General features: G+C 44.8%; 1 protein-coding gene across 1 annotated transcript in view; it reads left to right on the plus strand.

Moving 5' to 3' along the window:
* LOC126203813 (CB1 cannabinoid receptor-interacting protein 1-like) overlaps window positions 1-18,460 on the plus strand; it is an 871,667-nt gene that overhangs the window by 15,571 nt on the left and 837,636 nt on the right. The window contains exon 2 of the mRNA XM_049938181.1: window positions 12,450-12,723. Within this exon, the coding sequence (XP_049794138.1) occupies window positions 12,450-12,723 (274 nt within the window). The remainder of the gene's footprint in view (window positions 1-12,449; window positions 12,724-18,460) is intronic.

The raw sequence follows: 18,460 nt of genomic DNA on the forward strand, positions 1-18,460 counted from the left end.
AAGCATAAATAAGCACAGTTTGCTGTGATGCCGTCGATGAAGAGTGTCTACATCTACATTTTTACTCCGCAAGCCACCCAACGGTGTGTGGCGGAGGGCACATTACGTGCCACTGTTGCAGTTGCGTATCCTTCGCGGGAACAATGACTGCCGGAAAGCCTCCGTGTGCGCTCGAATCTCTCTAATTTTACATTAGTGATCTCCTCGAGAGGTCTAAGTAGGAGGAAACAATATATTCGATACCTCATCCAGAAACGCACCCTCTCTAAACCTGGCGAGCAAGCTACACCGCGATGCAGAGCGCCTCTCTTGCAGAGTCTGGCACTTGAGTTTGCTAAACATCTCCGTAACGCTATCACGCTTACCAAATAACCCTGTGACGAAACGCGCCGCTCTTCTTTGAATCTTCTCTATCTCCTCTGTCAACCCGACCTGGTACGGACCCCACACTGATGAGCAATACTCAAGTATAGGTCGAACGAGTGTTTTGTAAACCACCTCCTTTGTTGATGGACTACATTTTCTAAGGACTCTCCCAATGAATCTCAACCTTGCACCCGCCTTACCAACAATTAATTTTATATGATCAATTCACTTCAAATCATTCCGTACGCATACTCCCAGATATTTTACAGAAGTAACTGCTACCAGTGTTTGTTCCGCTATCATATAATCATACAATAAAGGATGCTTCTTTCTATGTATTCGCAATACGTTACATTTGTCTATGTTAAGGGTCAGTTGCCACTCCCTGCACCAAGTGCCTATCCGCTGCTGATCTTCCTGCATTCCGCTGCAATTTTCTAATGCTGCAACTTCTCTGTATACTACAGCATCATCCGCGAAAAGCCGCATGAAACTTCCGGCACTATCTACTAGGTCATTTATATATATTGTGAACAGTGAGGTTCTGGAAGGTACCCGCCGGTATGTGGAGACATGCCGACTCCAGCACCGTAGCCAGCTCGAGGACCCAGGATGCCAACAGATCGACGTGGTTCCAAAGAATGTCGACTGGCTTGTAATCCGGGAAGTTTGGTGGCCAGTAGAGTACGGTAAACTCTCCTGGTGCTCTTCGAAACACGCACGTACACTGCGAGCTGTTTAACACATTGCAGTGCCTTGCTGGTAGATGCCGTTCTGTCCAGGAAAACTGCACTGCGTGTGGAGGTGGGCATGGCCTCCAAGGATATATCCATACTTCGGTTGATGCAATGTGCCTTCCAGAATAAGGAGATCACACATGGAATGCCATGAAAACATTGCTCAGTCTATAACGTCCGCTCCTTCCGCCTGAACCCTTCCGGCGGTTGTTGCAGGGCTTACATGCCAACGGCCATCTGACCGATGGAACATAAAGTGTGATTCATCTGGCAAGACCACGTAGTGGAGATCCAGTTGCGGTGCTGACGTGCAAATTCCAGCCTTCACAGCCGGTGAACAGCACTCGGCATAAGTTCATGAACCAGGCACCTGTTGCAGAGCCGGCTCGTGTGGCCACGTGGTTCTAGGCGCTACAGTCTGGAACCGCGAGACCGCTACGGTCGCAGGTTCGAATCCTGCCTCGGGCGTGAGTGCGTGTGCTGTCCTTAGGTTAGTTAGGTTTAAGTAGTTCTAAGTTCTAGCGGACTGATGACCTCAGAAGTTAAGTCCCATAGTGCTGAGAGCCATTTTTGAACCTGTTGCAGAGGCCCATGCGCACCAGCGTTGGCTGAACGGTCGTTGAGCAAACGTCGTTGGCAGCCGCCTGGTTCACCTGGGCAGTCCGTTGCTAGACAGCGTACACGCCGTTATAGATCTGTGCAACCGTCGTTGATCCCTGTCATCTGTGCCCGCAGTACACCACAGTGTGCTTTGCGCTGCTTTCGGATAGCGGTATTTTAACCAAGGCAGCACGACAACAGTTTGGAAACTTAGCCATTACGGAACTGCTTCCAACCTTGGCCCTAAAGGCAATGATCCTGCCCTTTTAGACGTCAGATACATCGCTCCGTCTCCGTGTTACAACCACTGCACTGCCTTCCGCGTCCCCCGAAACTCTTTGTATATCCTCATTGCTAGTGCTGCCGCCGGTCACATGCCCTGTGAAAGGTTATATAAAAGAGCTATATGACACAAATAGCAAACCGGAAACTCTGGAACTTGAATCACACAACAGTGTAAGTGATGAAGAGAAAGGACCGACCATCATAATGGAAGAAGTAAAGTCTGCCATTGCTGCAATGAAAAATGGCAAAGCAGTAGGTACAGATACAATACCGGGAGAAATACTAAAATGCTTGAACCACGATGGAATAAGAGAAATATTGAGGTTATGTAATAAAATATATGACAGTGGTGAATGGCCTGAGGACTTTTTGACAACAGTAATGATTCCATTACCGAAAAACAAGGAACCAAGAAATGCAGCGAGCACAGGACAATCAGCCTCATTTCACATGCAGCCAAAGTGATGTTAAGAATAATTAATAAAAGACTTGAAAAAGTAATAGAGGAGAATCTCGGAGAGGAGCAGTTTGGCTTTAGACGGAATACGGGCACCAGAGATGCAATAGGGCTCCTACGAATATTGGGAGAAAGGTTTATTGAAAAAGGAAGAGACCTATATATGTGCTTCATTGATTTAGAAAAGGCATTTGACATTGTGGTTTGGGACAAGCTGGCGACTATTATGAGGGAAAAGAGAGTGGACTGGAAAACCAGAAGACTTATAAACTCATTGTACCTTAATCAAAAAGTTTCAGTTAAAGTGAGAGGAGAAAGCACAAACTGGATCAGACTAGGGAAAGGAGTAAGACAAGGATGCTGTTTATCACCTACTCTTTTCAACCTGTACTTGGAAAATATGATTGACCAATGCTCATTAGATGACAAAGGAGTAGAAATTGGAGGAAGAAGAGTAGGGTGCTTGAGATTTGCTGATGACATGGTCCTTCTAGCCACAGGGGAAAAAGAATTACAGAATTTGGTGGACACCATTGCAACTAACGGAAAAAAATATGGAATGAAAATTAACACAAACAAAACAAAAGTATTGGCAATAGGAGGAAATAAGGAAATAAAAATTGTGCTGAATGGAGAAACACTAGAACAGGTGCAAAATTTTAAGTATCTTGGAAGCAGGATAGACACCGACTGGAAGTGCACCACAGAAATTAAAACAAGGATAGCAATGGCAAAAGAGGCGTTTTATAAGAAAAGGAGAATCTTCTGCAGCGGTCTGGACAGAGAACTCAGAAAGAGACTCATAAAATGTATTGTATGGAGTGTTCTTCTATATGGCGCTGAAACATGGACTATGAGGAAAAAAGACAGAGAAAGGCTGGAGGCTTTTGAGATCTGGACATGGCGGAAGATGGAAAGAATAAGTTGGATGGACAGAGTAAAAAATGAAGACGTACTGAGAAGAGTGGGAGAGAAAAGGCAGTTACTAGAGGTAATAAAGAGAAGAAAAAGAAATTGGATTGGGCATATATTAAGAAAGAATGATGGACTGATAAAAACAGTTTTAGAAGGTTATGTAGAAGGGAAAAGGAAGCGAGGAAGGAAGAGATTCCAGATACTGGATGACATGATGGACGGTAAAACATACAGCAGCCTTAAGAAGGAAGCAATGGATCGCAGAAAATGGAGAGGCAAAGGACCTGCTAATATAGCAGATAACTGATGATGATGACTCCGACGTCGAACATAAGCGTTGGTCCCATTAATGTGACTGGACCAAGCATTTCACTCACCGCAATTTAGCTGTCCTAGGTTTGTCTCTAACCACACCCTCCGAAACTGCCACATATTCGGCAAGAAACAGCCAAATATTTGTGACAGGGAAAGAGAAGGGATATTACTGTTGTTGTTTTTCGTTTCACTCGCAGAAATTCAAGCTATCCTGTTAGTTTCCTGCCTAACCACACATTCGAAAATCGTGACATATTCCATAAAACAGTCAAATATTTTGTGACAAAGAAAGTAATATAAATTTCATTGTTGCTGATTTCAGTCGCAGCAGTTTCATCCTTGTTTTCTGATCAGCCATATGCCACTAAATCGTAGAAACTTATTCCTTAGAGAGCACGCTCTTACATATAAATAACATGGAACATTGCAGAAGATAATTGTATTTTATTCATAAGAAAGTCTCAGAATACGATAAAAACTCTAAGATGAAAAAAATTAGCGTTTAGCAAGATGCAAGCTTAATTTATTCGACTCCGTAATACGAATCCTCAGTCATCACGTTATGCCGATGACACGCAACTTTGTTCATATTAGTATTTCCTGAAGGCTTTTACCACCGGTGCGTAATAAGTGGCATTTAATTATAAGAAATCGTACTAACGATGAAGCTTTTGTGAAAATCTTCTATGCGCTGTCGGATTTACACTCCATACTGACACTAGGAGAGCGAAATAAGACGAAATCAACATGGTATCTGTCGCATCAAGTGACACGTCATTTTGACGTCTCTTCCTAGTACGCCGATTACGCGCCTAACTTCACCCCTCTAGTGACGTGCTACCATACTGCGGCGCAATAAATTCAGCGTGTCGCAGGACTGAAGACACACACCTACCAACAAATAAAACATTAAGTAAGTTTATTTCTTCAGGTGACAATCAGAAGTTAATGACTATCCCCGTAAACACGAATACAGTTCGAAACGCCACAGATAAACAACTTACTTCCATCGTTCACTGATGGAAGGCAGTAAGATAGAGATTCAAATTGCCGAGTATCGTTCTGTAAACACTGTAGTCAGGAGCACTGTATTGTGGACATGCGCGTAGCAGTATGATTATTTCGTAGACTTTTGCAAACCCGATGTCAGTTATATACGGACGTTGTTGCCGGCCTTTCAAGGAAGGTAGACGTGTTTGTCATTCACTGCTGGGACGCCGCGCCAGGCGATCAACCGTTGCCGATTTCACTGTGACAGTTGTGTCCATTAGGACCAAAGTCAATGTCGGCTGCAACAAAGAACCATTTACTTGAAGCTTGGTTATAAGCAATCGTGGTGATTGCCAGTCTTCCTCTCAGGTCTTATCACCGTGTCGCCCGCCTCTCATGGTGTACTGAGTGTATGGTCAAAAGGATGAATGCTGCAAAGCTTTGTTTAGTGATGGGAGCAGCTTCAGTCCTGGTTTCAGTAATGATCGCTGGATAATTTGGTGTCAGTAAGAATTGTACCACGCAGTGACACAAGACCAACTCTGAACTTCCTGGTGGGGGCAGCTACAGCGTACACTAACAGTACACCTCTTGTGTTGGTGACAGAGAAACTATTGACAGCGCAGTTGGCGTCCCGCACTTCATTCAGCCAGAGTTGCAGTTCCTGCAACGTGGTGAAGATTTGATCTTCCAGCATGATGTTCCCCGTGGCACTGAAAGAGTGCATCCCAATGAGATTAAATATTAAACCCCCCTGGTCGGCACGTTCAGCACATCACTTCCTAGGAATGGGGTGAACTATTAATTACAAGAATTAGATCACAGCTATTCACTTCCAAACAGGTAATAAGTCTTCTGTGCATTGCTTCCCAGACCACTCGTCATCACTTTGTTGAACCTGTTACATCCTCTCACTGTGGTGAGCCTACGATAGCTCGCCTCTTCACGGAGCTGCAGCAGTAACCACCTTCCCAGACCGATGGTATGCACTATGCTGAACCTGTGACATTCGCTGTTGTGTTGCTGCACTGAACCTGCGATACCTCTCCTCCTCACCAGTCCTCCTCGCAACGGTGATGGACTGACATGCTCCATGCTTGAATTCTCGTTGTTCACTATATTGAGCATGAGACTTCTCCCTTTGTCTAGCAGTCACTATGTGCTAAGTGCACCTATAACCTTCAACCTAGACTGCTCGCCATCCACACCACTGAGCCTGTGACATTTCCCAGTTGTGGTGAATTTTCAGTACGCCACTCTCCCTACTCTCCAATCTCCAGCAGCAGTGACCTGTTCCATGCTGCAACTCGCATTATCACTTAGCTCAATGTGAGACATCTCCTCTTACTATGGGCCATAATGTTCAGCCCTTACACCACATGCATAATCCATATGAGTATCGAATAGACATTCCGCTGAGTTTGTCACCTGCTTCCCAGACCCCTCATCATCTACTGTACTGAGCCTGTGTCCAGACTACCCATAAATCAACGTCCTATGGCGATGACTTCTTCTGTACTTTGACGCTCCACATTCCCCCATTCTGAGCCTAAGATCCTCCTCACCTACCAAACAACATTTCGGGAATTTGACCTCTTTTGCATTTTTATACTCTACTGCACACCGTGCTGACGCTGAGGCAAATGTCATCCACCGACAGATGTGTTGTAACCATGAGCTCTTCTATCCTTTAACCACTCACTGCACACTGTGCAGAACCTGAGACAACTTTCATCCACTATCTGAGATTACGAGGACGTATTCGCTTGACCTCCCCGTGACACTACCCACTGTGCAGAAACAGGCATTCCTCATCTACCAACCTGTCTGTGATTATGAACACCTATATCTTTCACCCTCCACTGCCCACTATGCTGAATCTGTGATTATCTGACCTACACCTTTCAGCTTCCACTGCACATTGAGCACTGTGCTGAACCTGAGACACTTCTCATCCACCATCCACTGCCTGTAAATACAAACACCTACACATTTAGCCTTCGTCACGAAACCTCCCTCTGTTCCCAATACAAATAATCGTTTGATTACGTGCACTTATTTTAGAAGTTATATCTCTAAGTGTGTGCACCCACTCTAAACGAGAAAGTAGTCTGAAACAAAAATTAAATGCAAAATGTGTCCATCTTCATTGAAAATACGGCTCGTTGAAAAATGTGGCTTGCTGAAATAATCATTGTCATGTGTAGGAATATCATTCTGTTCTTTTCGACAATTTGTACACTGCGTCATTAAGTGTCTTAATTTCTTTCATTTTCTTCATGTCAGCTTACAGTATAATTTCACAAATTGGATTCCATTCTTTAACATAAGAAGTCCATATCAACGTGACAAATGTCAATGCCCAAAACTCACGCCATTAACCACCCAGCAACCACTGTCTACTTACACAGATAAACAAGTACAGAGATACAAGAAGTCACAATTCGGTGATATTAAAAAATATCGATTTTACAGCTAAAGTGTATACTCACATTAAAAAAAGTTTTGCATCATCTCGGTTCCAAGAGTTCGGGAAGCTGTACAGAAAATTGAAATACATATTAACATAAACATCATTTCCGCCTTTTTTATTGCTCATGAAAATCACACATTACATGTTGTACCACCATACAGACTGCTGTACACACAGGTACCTCTAATACCAAGTAGCATGTCCTCTTACATTGATGCATGCCTGTATTCGTCGTGGCGTACTATCCACAGGTTCATCAAGACACTGTTGGTCCAGATTGACCCCCACTCCTCAACGGTGATTCGGTGTAGATCCCACAGAGTAGTTGGTGGTTCACGTCGTCCATAAACAGCCCTTTTCAATCTATGCCAGGCATTTTCGATGAAGTTCATGTCTGGAGAACATGCTGGCCACTCTAGTCGAGCGATGTCGTGATCCTGAAGGAAGTCATTCGCAAGATATGCACGATGGGGGCGTGAATTGTCGTCCATGAAGACGAATGCCCCGCCAGTACGCTGCCGATATGGTTGCACTATCGGTCGGAGGATGGCATTCACATATCGAACAGCCGTTAAGGCGCCTTCCATGACCACCAGCGGTGTACGTCGGCCCCACAGCAACAGTAGCGAACCTCCACCTTCCTGCACTCGCTGGACAGTGTGTCTGAGGCGTTCATTCTGAGCGGATTGCCTCCAAACACGTCTCCGACGATTATCTGGTTGAAGGCATTTGCGACACTCATCGGTGAAGAGAACGTGATTCCAAGTGTGATCGGTCCATTCGGCATGTTGTTGGACCCATCTGCACCGCGCTGCATGGTGTCGTGATTGTAAAGATGGACCTCGCCACGAACGTGGGAGAGAAGTTGCGCATCATGCAGCCTGTGGCTGCACGAAAATCATTATTTAACATGGTGACGTTGTACCTCCTTCCTGGTGGAATGACTGGAACTGATCGTCTGTCACATCCCCTCCGTGTAATAGGCGCTGCTCATGCATGGTTGTTTACATCTTTGGGCAGGTTTATTGACATCTCTGAACAGTCAACTGGAATGTGTCTGTGATACAATACCCACAGTCGACTTCTATCTTCAGGAGTTCTGGGAACTGGGGTGATGCAAAACTTTTTTCGATTTGTGTGTATATACAGGGTGATTACAATTAAAGTTAAATTTCCGAACCGCTGTAGAAATAACACAACTGGTCCGAATGACGTCAAATTGCTCCGGAATATTATCGGAGAAGGGGGAAAACGTATGGCAGAAGAGAAATAAATAGTTCGAAAATGTAGCAATAGATGGCCCTGCAAGCATCATAATTTAATAGTAGTCTACTACAAATGACAAATGAATCATTTAACAATGACTAAGGTGTACGACTGACGTTAAACAAACTGTACTACTCAGTGCGCTTGGGTGTACAGCTGTGATACTGTTAGTTACGTAAGCCCATCAATCACGGCAAGGTCTTATCGCATTGGATGGGAAAAATCGGTTTTTAATTGTCCTGAGGCCAAAAAGCGCATAAAAAGCATGAATCAAAATCAAATCGGATTATTAATTTCCGTGTCTGGAGCAAAACATGTTCAATATGCTGTCCACCGTTTTCTGCAACAAGTTGAAATCCAGAAATAACATGTTCCACAACTGATCGAAGTGTTTCCGGGGTTACGTTCAGAATGTGTTGCGCAATGCGTACCGTCAATGCAGCTACGAGTTAGCAATCGGAACACTGAAAAAAATATCTTTCAGATAGCCCCACAGCCAGAAGTCACACGGATTATGGTCAAGTGATCAGACCGGTCAGGCTGTAGGGAAATTGTAGCTGATAATTCTAGCATTTCCGAAATGTCGATTCAGAAGGTGCTTGACTGGATTTGCAATGTGCGGAGGTGCGCCGTCTTGCATAAAAATGATCTCATCCAGACATCCACGCTGTTAGAGAACTGGAATGACGTGGTTGCGCAAAAGACATTCACAACTCTTACCAGTGGTGGTACAGGTAACAGGGCCGGAAGTACCTGTCTCTTCGAAAAAGAAAAGAAAAAAAGAAAAATGGCCCTATGATAAATGACGCCGTAAACCCGCGCCGCACAGTGACCTTTTCAGGATGAAGTGGTACTGGTTGATTTTCGTGCAAATTTTCCGTTGCCCATATTCGACAATTCTGTGTATTGACATATCCTGGCAGATGGGAAGTGAGCTTCGTCTGTCCACAAAATCTTCCACGGCCAATCATTGTCCACTTCAATTCGAGCAAGAAATTCTAAAGCGAAGGTCTCTCTTGCTGGCAGGTAAACAGGAAGCAACTCTTGCACATGGGTAATTTTGAATGGATAGCAAAGAATGATGTTTCGTAGGATTTTACTCACCGTGCTCACAGGTGTATCCAATGTTCAGGCAATTCTCCGTGCACTACACGTTTGCAAACCACCGCTCGTCTCCTCCTGAATCGCTGTGGCCACTGCTTCCACTGACGCCGAATTAATTCCTTTCCTCCGTCTACTAGGTTGCATACCAAAAGAACCCGTCTTTTCTATTTACGAATCATTTTCTCCAGACCCACGGCAGTCATTGAACGAACGCCTTTTTTCACGCCTTTCAGTGTCCGGAACTTCTGCACAGCGACGTGTGCACAGTCATCATTCTTGTCATACAGCAGAGCGCGATCCTGCATTGAGCGAGTCATGGTGAACGTCGCAGACGCGAAAGGAGGAAAAGCCGTGTGCCTGGCGTGTTTATACCAACTTAAATGGGTCGTGCGCATGCAGGTGTTTTCATTTACTCATTCTGACACATACAGAGCCATCTATTGATTAATTTTCACACTATTTTCCTTATGCCATACCTTTTGCTCCTTCTCCGATAATATTCCGTTGCAATGTGACGGCATTCTGACCAATGGTGTTATTTCTACAGCGTTTTAATTATAATCATTCTGTGTGTATGAGTTTTATATATATATATATATATATATATATATATATATATATATATATAGTGTGTATTAATTCTATATATATTTTATTATTTTGTAACTTTTATATAAATTATATACATGAAAATATAAAATATATATGTAAAAAATATAAAATTAAATGTTATTCAAATATTTCCAGAGTAAATTCTACAACAGGAATAACGACAAAATTTCAAACTATAATTACAATTTCAAATTCAAATGCAATTTCAAATTGGAAATAAATTTTGCGTGAATTTTGTAAATAAGTTCTGTTTATGAAAAAGGTGTAAGAATGACTTAGAGTGTTAGATTTGAAATTTTGATTCCATTGAATTGTCAGGAATTTAATGTATGGTATTTGACGAGGTACGTTCAATAAGTAACGCAATTACTTTTTTCTGGGCCAGTTTCTGTTTAGAAAAATGCACAATTTTTGTGGGATATCATGGAATGTTCCCGCTTTAGTCCTTAGTTTTTTCAAGTTGTTATAGGTGGTGGCGCTATATGTAACCCTCAAAATAGACTCCTTAACTAAGGTGCGTTCCAAGCAGAGAGCTGTCAGAGTATCTCAGATATTCATAGGCGATTGAAAAATATCTACAGAGACCTCCTGGCAGTGGACAAAAGCACGATAAGCCGTTTGGCGAGGCGTCTGTCATCATCTCAACAAGACCGCGCAAACCTGTCTTATCTCTCTCGTGAGTCCTGCAATGTTGAAACGTGCGGAGACTCTCATCCTAGGTGATGCAATTGAACGTCTATTTTTCTATGATTACGCAAGGGCTCACACAAGTGTGCGTCCCCGAGAGGAGCTGACAGAACTTCATTGGACTACTGTTCTTCCTCATCAGCCGGCTGCTGTGGCCGAGCGGTTCTGGGCGCTTCAGTCTGGAACCGCGCTGCTGCTACGGTCGCAGGTTAGAATCCTGCCTCGGGCATGTATGTGTGTGTTGTCCTTAGGTTAGTTAGGTTTAAGTAATTCTAAGTCTAGGGGACTGATGACCTCACATGTAAGTCCCATAGTGCTTAGAGCCATTTGAACCATTTCTTCCTCATCCATGCTACAAAAAAATGGCTCTGAGCATTATGGGACGTAACATCTGTGGTCATCAGTCCCCTAGAACTTAGAACTACTTAAACCTAACTAACCTAAGGACATCACACACCTCCATGCCCGAGGCAGGATTCGAACTTGCGACCGTAGCGGTCACGCAGTTCCAAACTGAAGCGCCCAGAACCGCACAGCCACACCGGACGGTTTCCATGCTACAGCCCAGATCCCGCGCCTTTCGACGTCAAACTGTCTGGTCCAATGAAGAATGCACTCCACAGGAAGCCGTACTTGGATGACGGGGAGGTTACTGATGGGCAAGACGTTGGCTCCAATGTCGACCAGTAGAGTGGTACCATTCAGGCATACAGACAATTCCAGTAAGGTGGTGAAAGGCCGGAGCAGTGAATGAAGTTTATGTTGAAAATAGACTTTTGTAACCACAAAGATGAAGAATAATATGGTGAATTGTAATCTTGAAGGAAAACAGTCGGCTTTCAGGAAATGTGTGTCATAACTTACTGAACGCCCCTATTACTACATGGGATGGAGATGGGAGCACTCGCCAGTTCCACTACACCTTCCCTTGTACCCTGTGCTGAACCTGAGACGCTGCTCTTCAGTCATCCAGTTCCTGTGATCGTGAACACCTATGCTTCTGAACTTCCACTGGTCACTGCCCACTGAGCTGGACTTGAGACACTCCTTATTCATCATGCACTGCCTTCAATCATGAGCACCTGTGCCTCTGACCTTCCACGGCCCACTGTCCAGTGTTCTGAGCCTCTGAAACTCATCAATCACACGCTACCTCTGATCACGAACACCTACACCTCTGACCTTCCACTGCCCACTGTCCAGTGTGCTGAGCCTCTGAAGCTCATCAATCACACACTACCTCTGATCACAAACACCTACACCTCTGATCTTCCACTGCCCACTGTGCTGAGCCTCTTAAGCTCATCAATCACACACTACCTCTGATCACAAACACCTACACCTATGACCTTCCACTGCCCACTGTGCTGAGCCTCTTAAGCTCATCAATCACACACTACCTCTGATCACAAACACCTACACCTTTGACCTTCAGTCACACACTACCTCTGGCCACGAACACCTACACCTCTGACCTTCCACTGCCCACTGTCCCATGTGCTGAACCTCAGAAACTCCTCGTCAATCATGCACTACCTGTGATCACCTACACCTCTGACCATCCACCGCCCACTGCGCTGCGCCTGCGACGCACCCCGCCGTGCAGCCGCTGTGCTGAGCCCCGGACTCGCTCTGCCCGCAGGGCGTCAGCATGCGAGGGGCGGCGGCAGTGGCGCCCCCGCACAGCACATGCAGAGCCCGCCCACGCCCACGGCCGCGCAGGCCGCGCGGCAGCAGTCTCCCGGCGCCGGCGGCACCTTCCGCGTCACGCTCTCCATGAAGAAGGAGCCCGACGGCGGGCCCGTCTTCTGCAAGATGGAGCAGACGCAGCGCTTCAAGCAGCTCAAGACCGTCAAGCTGCACACCGACACCGTCTACCGCATCGACGTCAGCTTCAAGCCGCCGCGCGCCCTCCAGTGAGTACCCCTAGTACTGCGCTCTCATTCCAGCACACACGCCGCGAACAAAGCCTTGTGCTGTCTGACGGGTATTTTAATCTCTCTTCTCACTCCACAGCTATCACCAAAGGTGTTACTCGTGTACAATATATTTTTTTAATATTTTAAAGATGTTTTAGTAGCGCCCTTAGATCAATTTCATTGTCTTACTTTCGTAAAAGCAGATACATTTACACTCTGTGATTGCGCATCATGGACAACTGCAGTCAAACAATTTTGGCCACTTCTCGGTCACGATGATAGTAATTGTAGAAGTCTCAGTTATTGATTCAGACTCTTTTAAACACTGATGAGCCAAAGAAATTGTTCCACGTGCCTAATATTGTGTAAGGCCCCCGAGAGCACGCAGGAGTGCCGCAACGCGACGTGGCGAGAACTCGACTAGTGTCTGAAGTAGTTGACACCATCAATCCTGCAGGACTGTCCATAAATCCGTAAGAGTACGAGGGGTGGAGATCTGTTCTGAACAGCACGTTGCAAGGCATCCCAGATATGCTCAATAATGTTCATGTCTGGAGAGTTTGGTAGCCAGAGGAAGTGTTTAAACTCAGAGCAGTGTTTCTCGAACCACTCTATAGCAATTCTTGACATGTGGCGCGTCGCCCTACTGGATTTGCCCAAGTCCGCCGGAACCTACAATGGACACGAATGGATACGACTGATCAGACAGGATGATTACGTACGTGTCACCTGTCAGAGTCGTATCTGCAAGTATCAGGGATCCCATGTCACTCCAGCTGCACGCGCCCCACACATTACAGATCCTCCACCAGCCTGAACAGTCCCCTGCTGACATGAAGGGTCCATGGATTCACGAGGTTGTCTCCATGCCCCTACAAGTCCATCCACTCGATACAATTTGAAACGAGACTCATCCGACTAGGCAACATGTTTCGAGTCATCAACAGTCCAGTGTCTGTGCTGACAGGCTCAGGCGAGGCGTAAAGCTTTGTCTCGTGCAGTCATCAAGAGTATATGAGTGGGCCTTCGGCTCCGAACGCCCACATGGATGATGTTTCGTAGAATGGTTCGCACGCTGACACTCATTGATTACGCAGAACTGAAATCTGCAGCAATTTGCACAATTTGCAGAAGTCGTCATTAGTACCGTTCTTGCAGGATTTTTTTCCGGCCGCAGCGACGTCGGAGATTTGATGTTTTACTTGATTCCTGATATTCACGGTACATTCGTGAAGTGGTCGTACGGGAAAATCCCCAATTCATGGCAACCTCGGAGACGCTGTGTCCCATCCCTCGTGCACCGACTGTAACACCACGTTCAAACTCTCTTAAATCTTTGTAACATGGCATTGTAGCAACAGTAACTGATCTAAAAGCTGTGCCAGACCCTTGTCTTATGTAGGCGTTGCCGATCGCAGCGCCGTATTCTGAATGTTCATGTATCGCTGTATTTGCGTACGCGTGCCTATACCAGTTTCTTTGGCGCTCCAGTAAGTATTCTCTCGCAATTGCCAGTTACATGTACCACCGTAGGTATTAATATCACACACGTGTTGAGCTATCCTCTATTCCGACATTTTGTCCCTTGACAAAATACATATTTATACTTGAACTTGTAGGCTAATTAATGGGTTTAGTTTATGCTTAAGTGATTCAACAATGTGCTTTGTTGATAACCTAAAACAGTTAAAAAATCGCCTCAGTGAGCAGAAACTCCTGAAACAGATGTTGTTAGGAAAGTGACACGAAAGAACGGCCTGTGATAGTGAAATTTCACTGAAACGTGAATGGGCGAAAAAAAATAAGAAAGCAGTGTTTTTCCATCATCTTTAGGGAGCGCATCCGGCACAGTATTGTTTATTCTTCGGATATTTCGGCTAATAGTTTTACAGCCATTTTCAAGGTAAATCTCTGGCAGAATTGAATCCGCTTGACACCATGCTGCCGGCCGGGGTGGCCGAGCGGTTCTAGGCGCTACAGTCTGGAACCGCGCGACCGCTGCGGTCGCAGTGTAACGTCCCCTTTGAACATTTATACAGGACTGTGCTTATACTGACACACAATATTTTGTTAGCGCAACGCAATCTGACTTTCAAAATTCCCTACAAAAGAATGGCCCTGACTAACATTAAACTATACCTTTCACAAATCACTTACCTCACAAAAATCTTCGCTGCTCAAGCTACTGCAATACAGCGAGCGCCACTACTGCCAGCTAAATAAAAGATTCAAACTATGGAAGGCACTAACTACTGATAGGGATAGTTAGCAAATGAAAGATATTAATAGAGAACAAAGAATGTATTTACCTTGATATCATCATATATATAGCAGTTCATGACAAATTACAAAACTCCGCCATCTCTCTCCCCACATCCACCACTGCTGGCGGCTCACCTCCAACTGCCCAACGCTACGCGCTGTTCACAGCCAGCTGCCTAACACTACAATGGCGAGTATTACAACAATGCAAAGCAGCCACAGGCTGCACACAGCACAGCCAGTGATTTTCATACAGAGGTGGCGTTACCAATAAAAAAACCTAAACAGCCTACTTACAGCAGGTTCGAATCCTGCCTCGGGCATAGATGTGTGTGATATCCTTAGGTTAGTTAGGCTTAAGTAGGTCTAAGTTCTAGGGGACTGATGACCTCAGAAGTTAAGCCCCATAGTGCTTAGAGCCATTGTTTTGACACCATGCTGAGGAGTAAACGTGAGTGCGTCATAGATAAAATACCTGGCAGCAAGAGCGTAAGTCATAGATAAAACATTACGCATCTACGGGTAAATCAAAGCAAGCGGAGAGTCAGCAAATCCATAATCTTACGAATGAAGTCGTTAATTATTAAAATGGATGGCATTTTTTGGAATACTAGACAATGGAGACTCAGAACAATAATTCCTCTTGGAATGCAGAGGTGAATGACTCGTTTCCATGATTTATTGAGGTGGATAATCTCGTTTCGGTTGTGTACGTTGTCTGCTAATTGTATTTCAACTGCTTCCTTGGCGACTGAATGTGAGTGGGGAGAGTCAGAGGTCAGAATCTTTACTTTCTCATAATCCATGGAGTGGCCTGTGGAAATAAGATGATCAGCCACCGCTGATCCCTTGGCCTGTAGAAATAGGATGTGTCGGTGGTGTTGTACGCATCATCCTTGTGCGGAGTGTATTGTTTGTCCTGTGCACCTTTTACCACACTGACAAGTAACTTAATGTACACCCGCCTTTCGCAAAAGCAACTTATCTTCCAAACATACCATGAGAGGTGCCGTCATGGCTGGTGGGAGGAAGATCACATACACTTTATGCTTATTCATTATTATGCCAATTTTCCCTTAGTTTGGTTGATCTGCCATTTTTGCTGAACGCTACTTCAAAGCGTACCAGTTCTCCCTGTAGGCTGTAGTGTCATGGGCCCTATGTACTAAAGTTTTAAGAAGGCTAATAGTTTGTGTAGGGTGTTGGCAGCTAGACGTCTGCCAATATAAATAACTATGAGTGGGCTTACGGTACACGCAATGCCTACCGGGAAAATTTCAAGCAAGAGAATAGTGATTGCTGAAGCCGAAAAATCCCCTTCCAAAACATATTTAGCTATTCTGCTAACGAATTCGTAAAATTCGTCCACTTCTCGACGACTGTCTTGTTCAAGTTAAACATTTAGCTGTCCGTTATGTCCAACCAATGCGCATGCCATTAGCTTAGTTTCATTCGTATGAGCATGTTACAGTTGCAAGCTAGCACTCTCCCCACTTCATTAAATGCCTGATTCAGTTTCGGTTCACTTTCTTCTGTTACTGCATGTCCCTAGAGAATCGTATCATGATGATTTTCTTTCCGTGACAAACAACTCCGAGTCCCCGAAGAACACCTAAGACGTTTCTGGGGATACCCCGGACAGCAATGGGATTCCCACCTGTCACCCGCCATACAGCCTGACAACCATAAATGACGGTCTGGGGTTCCATTTTGTTTTACAGCAAAACCCCTTTGGTTGTCACTCACGGCACCCATAAACGCACAGCGGTACTTCGAGGACATTCTACGCCCTGTTTTATTGCCCTTTGTGGCAAACCATCGTGGGCTTACATTTTAGCAAGATACTGCCCGCAAGCACACGGCGAGAGTTCCTACTTCTTGTCTTCGCCCTTGCCAAACCATACCTTGGTCAGCAAGGTGGCTGGAACTCTCCCCAATTGAGAACGTTTAGAACATCATGAGCACGGCCTTCCAACCAGGTCGAGATTTTGACGATATAAGGCATTAGTTGGACAGAATTTCTCACGATATCCGTCAGGATCACACCCAACAACTCTGCCAACTGCCAGGCCGAATAGCTACTTGTAATAGGGTCACAGATGGACCAACGTGTTATTCCTTGCTCAATTTGTTAAAATCTTTCTCTGGAATCAGTCATCAATTTTTCTGAAATTGTAATCATTTGCTTGTCTGTACATGAACGCCACATTTAACTATTTTCATCCAATTTGGATAATTTCATCGTGGCAGGTCGTTTTTTCTTTTTTAGTTCAGACTTACAAAAAATTTTAATAATTCTGGGGATAATTTCTAAAAGGGAAACCAAATCTGAAAACTTGAGCTAAAACTAGAAAAGTGGCAAGTATGCATAAAACTATTGACATGCAAAAGTACCGAGCGAGGTGGCGCACTGGATTCGCATTCGGGAGGACGACGGTTCAATCCCGCATCCGACCATCCTGATTTAGGTATTCAGTGATTTCCCTAAATCACTTCAGGCAAATGGCGGGACGGTTCCTTTGAAACGGCACGGCCGACGTCCTTCCCCGTCCTCCTCTAATCCAATGACACCGATGACCTCGCTGTTTGGTCTCTCCCACCAAATCAGCCCCCAACATGTGAAAGTCGATAATTTTATGCGATTTTTAGTTGTAGCCAAAAAATTCTGTTGTTTTACATCAGGACACCAATATTTACGCTACGATGAACAAAGAGCCTTCCGTCTGAACCAATCAGTTAGATGTAGATAGAGTCCTTGCTATCTGTATTTTATGCATAAACGCAGCAAACAATTTGATATAATCCATCTTAACATGTAAAGTCAGGTGTAGAGAAATCATTTACGACGATTACAGTGCTTGCAAAAAGTGAAGTATCCAGGTGGGGAGGATGAAACGCAATGAACCTTCACGGGTCGAGAGGGCATGTGACGTCATTTCAGTCATTGCAATGTCGAGCCAAATTAACAAAGAATTTGTGCAGAATGTGCCCTCCTACCAGTGCGACGTTGCATCCTGTCGGTCTGGATGCATGAACAGATTTCGATTTAGAAGGGTTAACAACTGCCAACGATTTTATTATACTTCTTAATGTTGGTAATTGAATTTGTTTCTCTTAATGTAGGACGAGCCTTTGCCACATAACATGGATATGGTGGAGCCCATGTACTCCGTATATCGAGCAGGCAGTGACTCCCGTTGTCTGGTTCCTCTGACTGCCAAGTCGTCTAAAGACATACTAAGTTTTCATTTGAATGTAGCTCAGTATTTAATTGTGAAAATGCGCAACGGATAAATGACAAAACTTCAGAACGATCGATCAGGGAATAAAGTTCACTTAAACATTTATCTTAGAGGGTAGGCATGGTTATGAATACAGTACACTGAGTGGAGCGCTGGAATGCACATCGAGATGAAGAGTGACATTTATATACAAAAGTGGAGTGCACACCTCGACTTCAGCACACATTTAA

The sequence above is a fragment of the Schistocerca nitens genome, chromosome 9 (assembly GCF_023898315.1).
Source record: "Schistocerca nitens isolate TAMUIC-IGC-003100 chromosome 9, iqSchNite1.1, whole genome shotgun sequence".
In the NCBI taxonomy this organism is placed as follows: Eukaryota; Metazoa; Arthropoda; class Insecta; order Orthoptera; family Acrididae; genus Schistocerca; species Schistocerca nitens.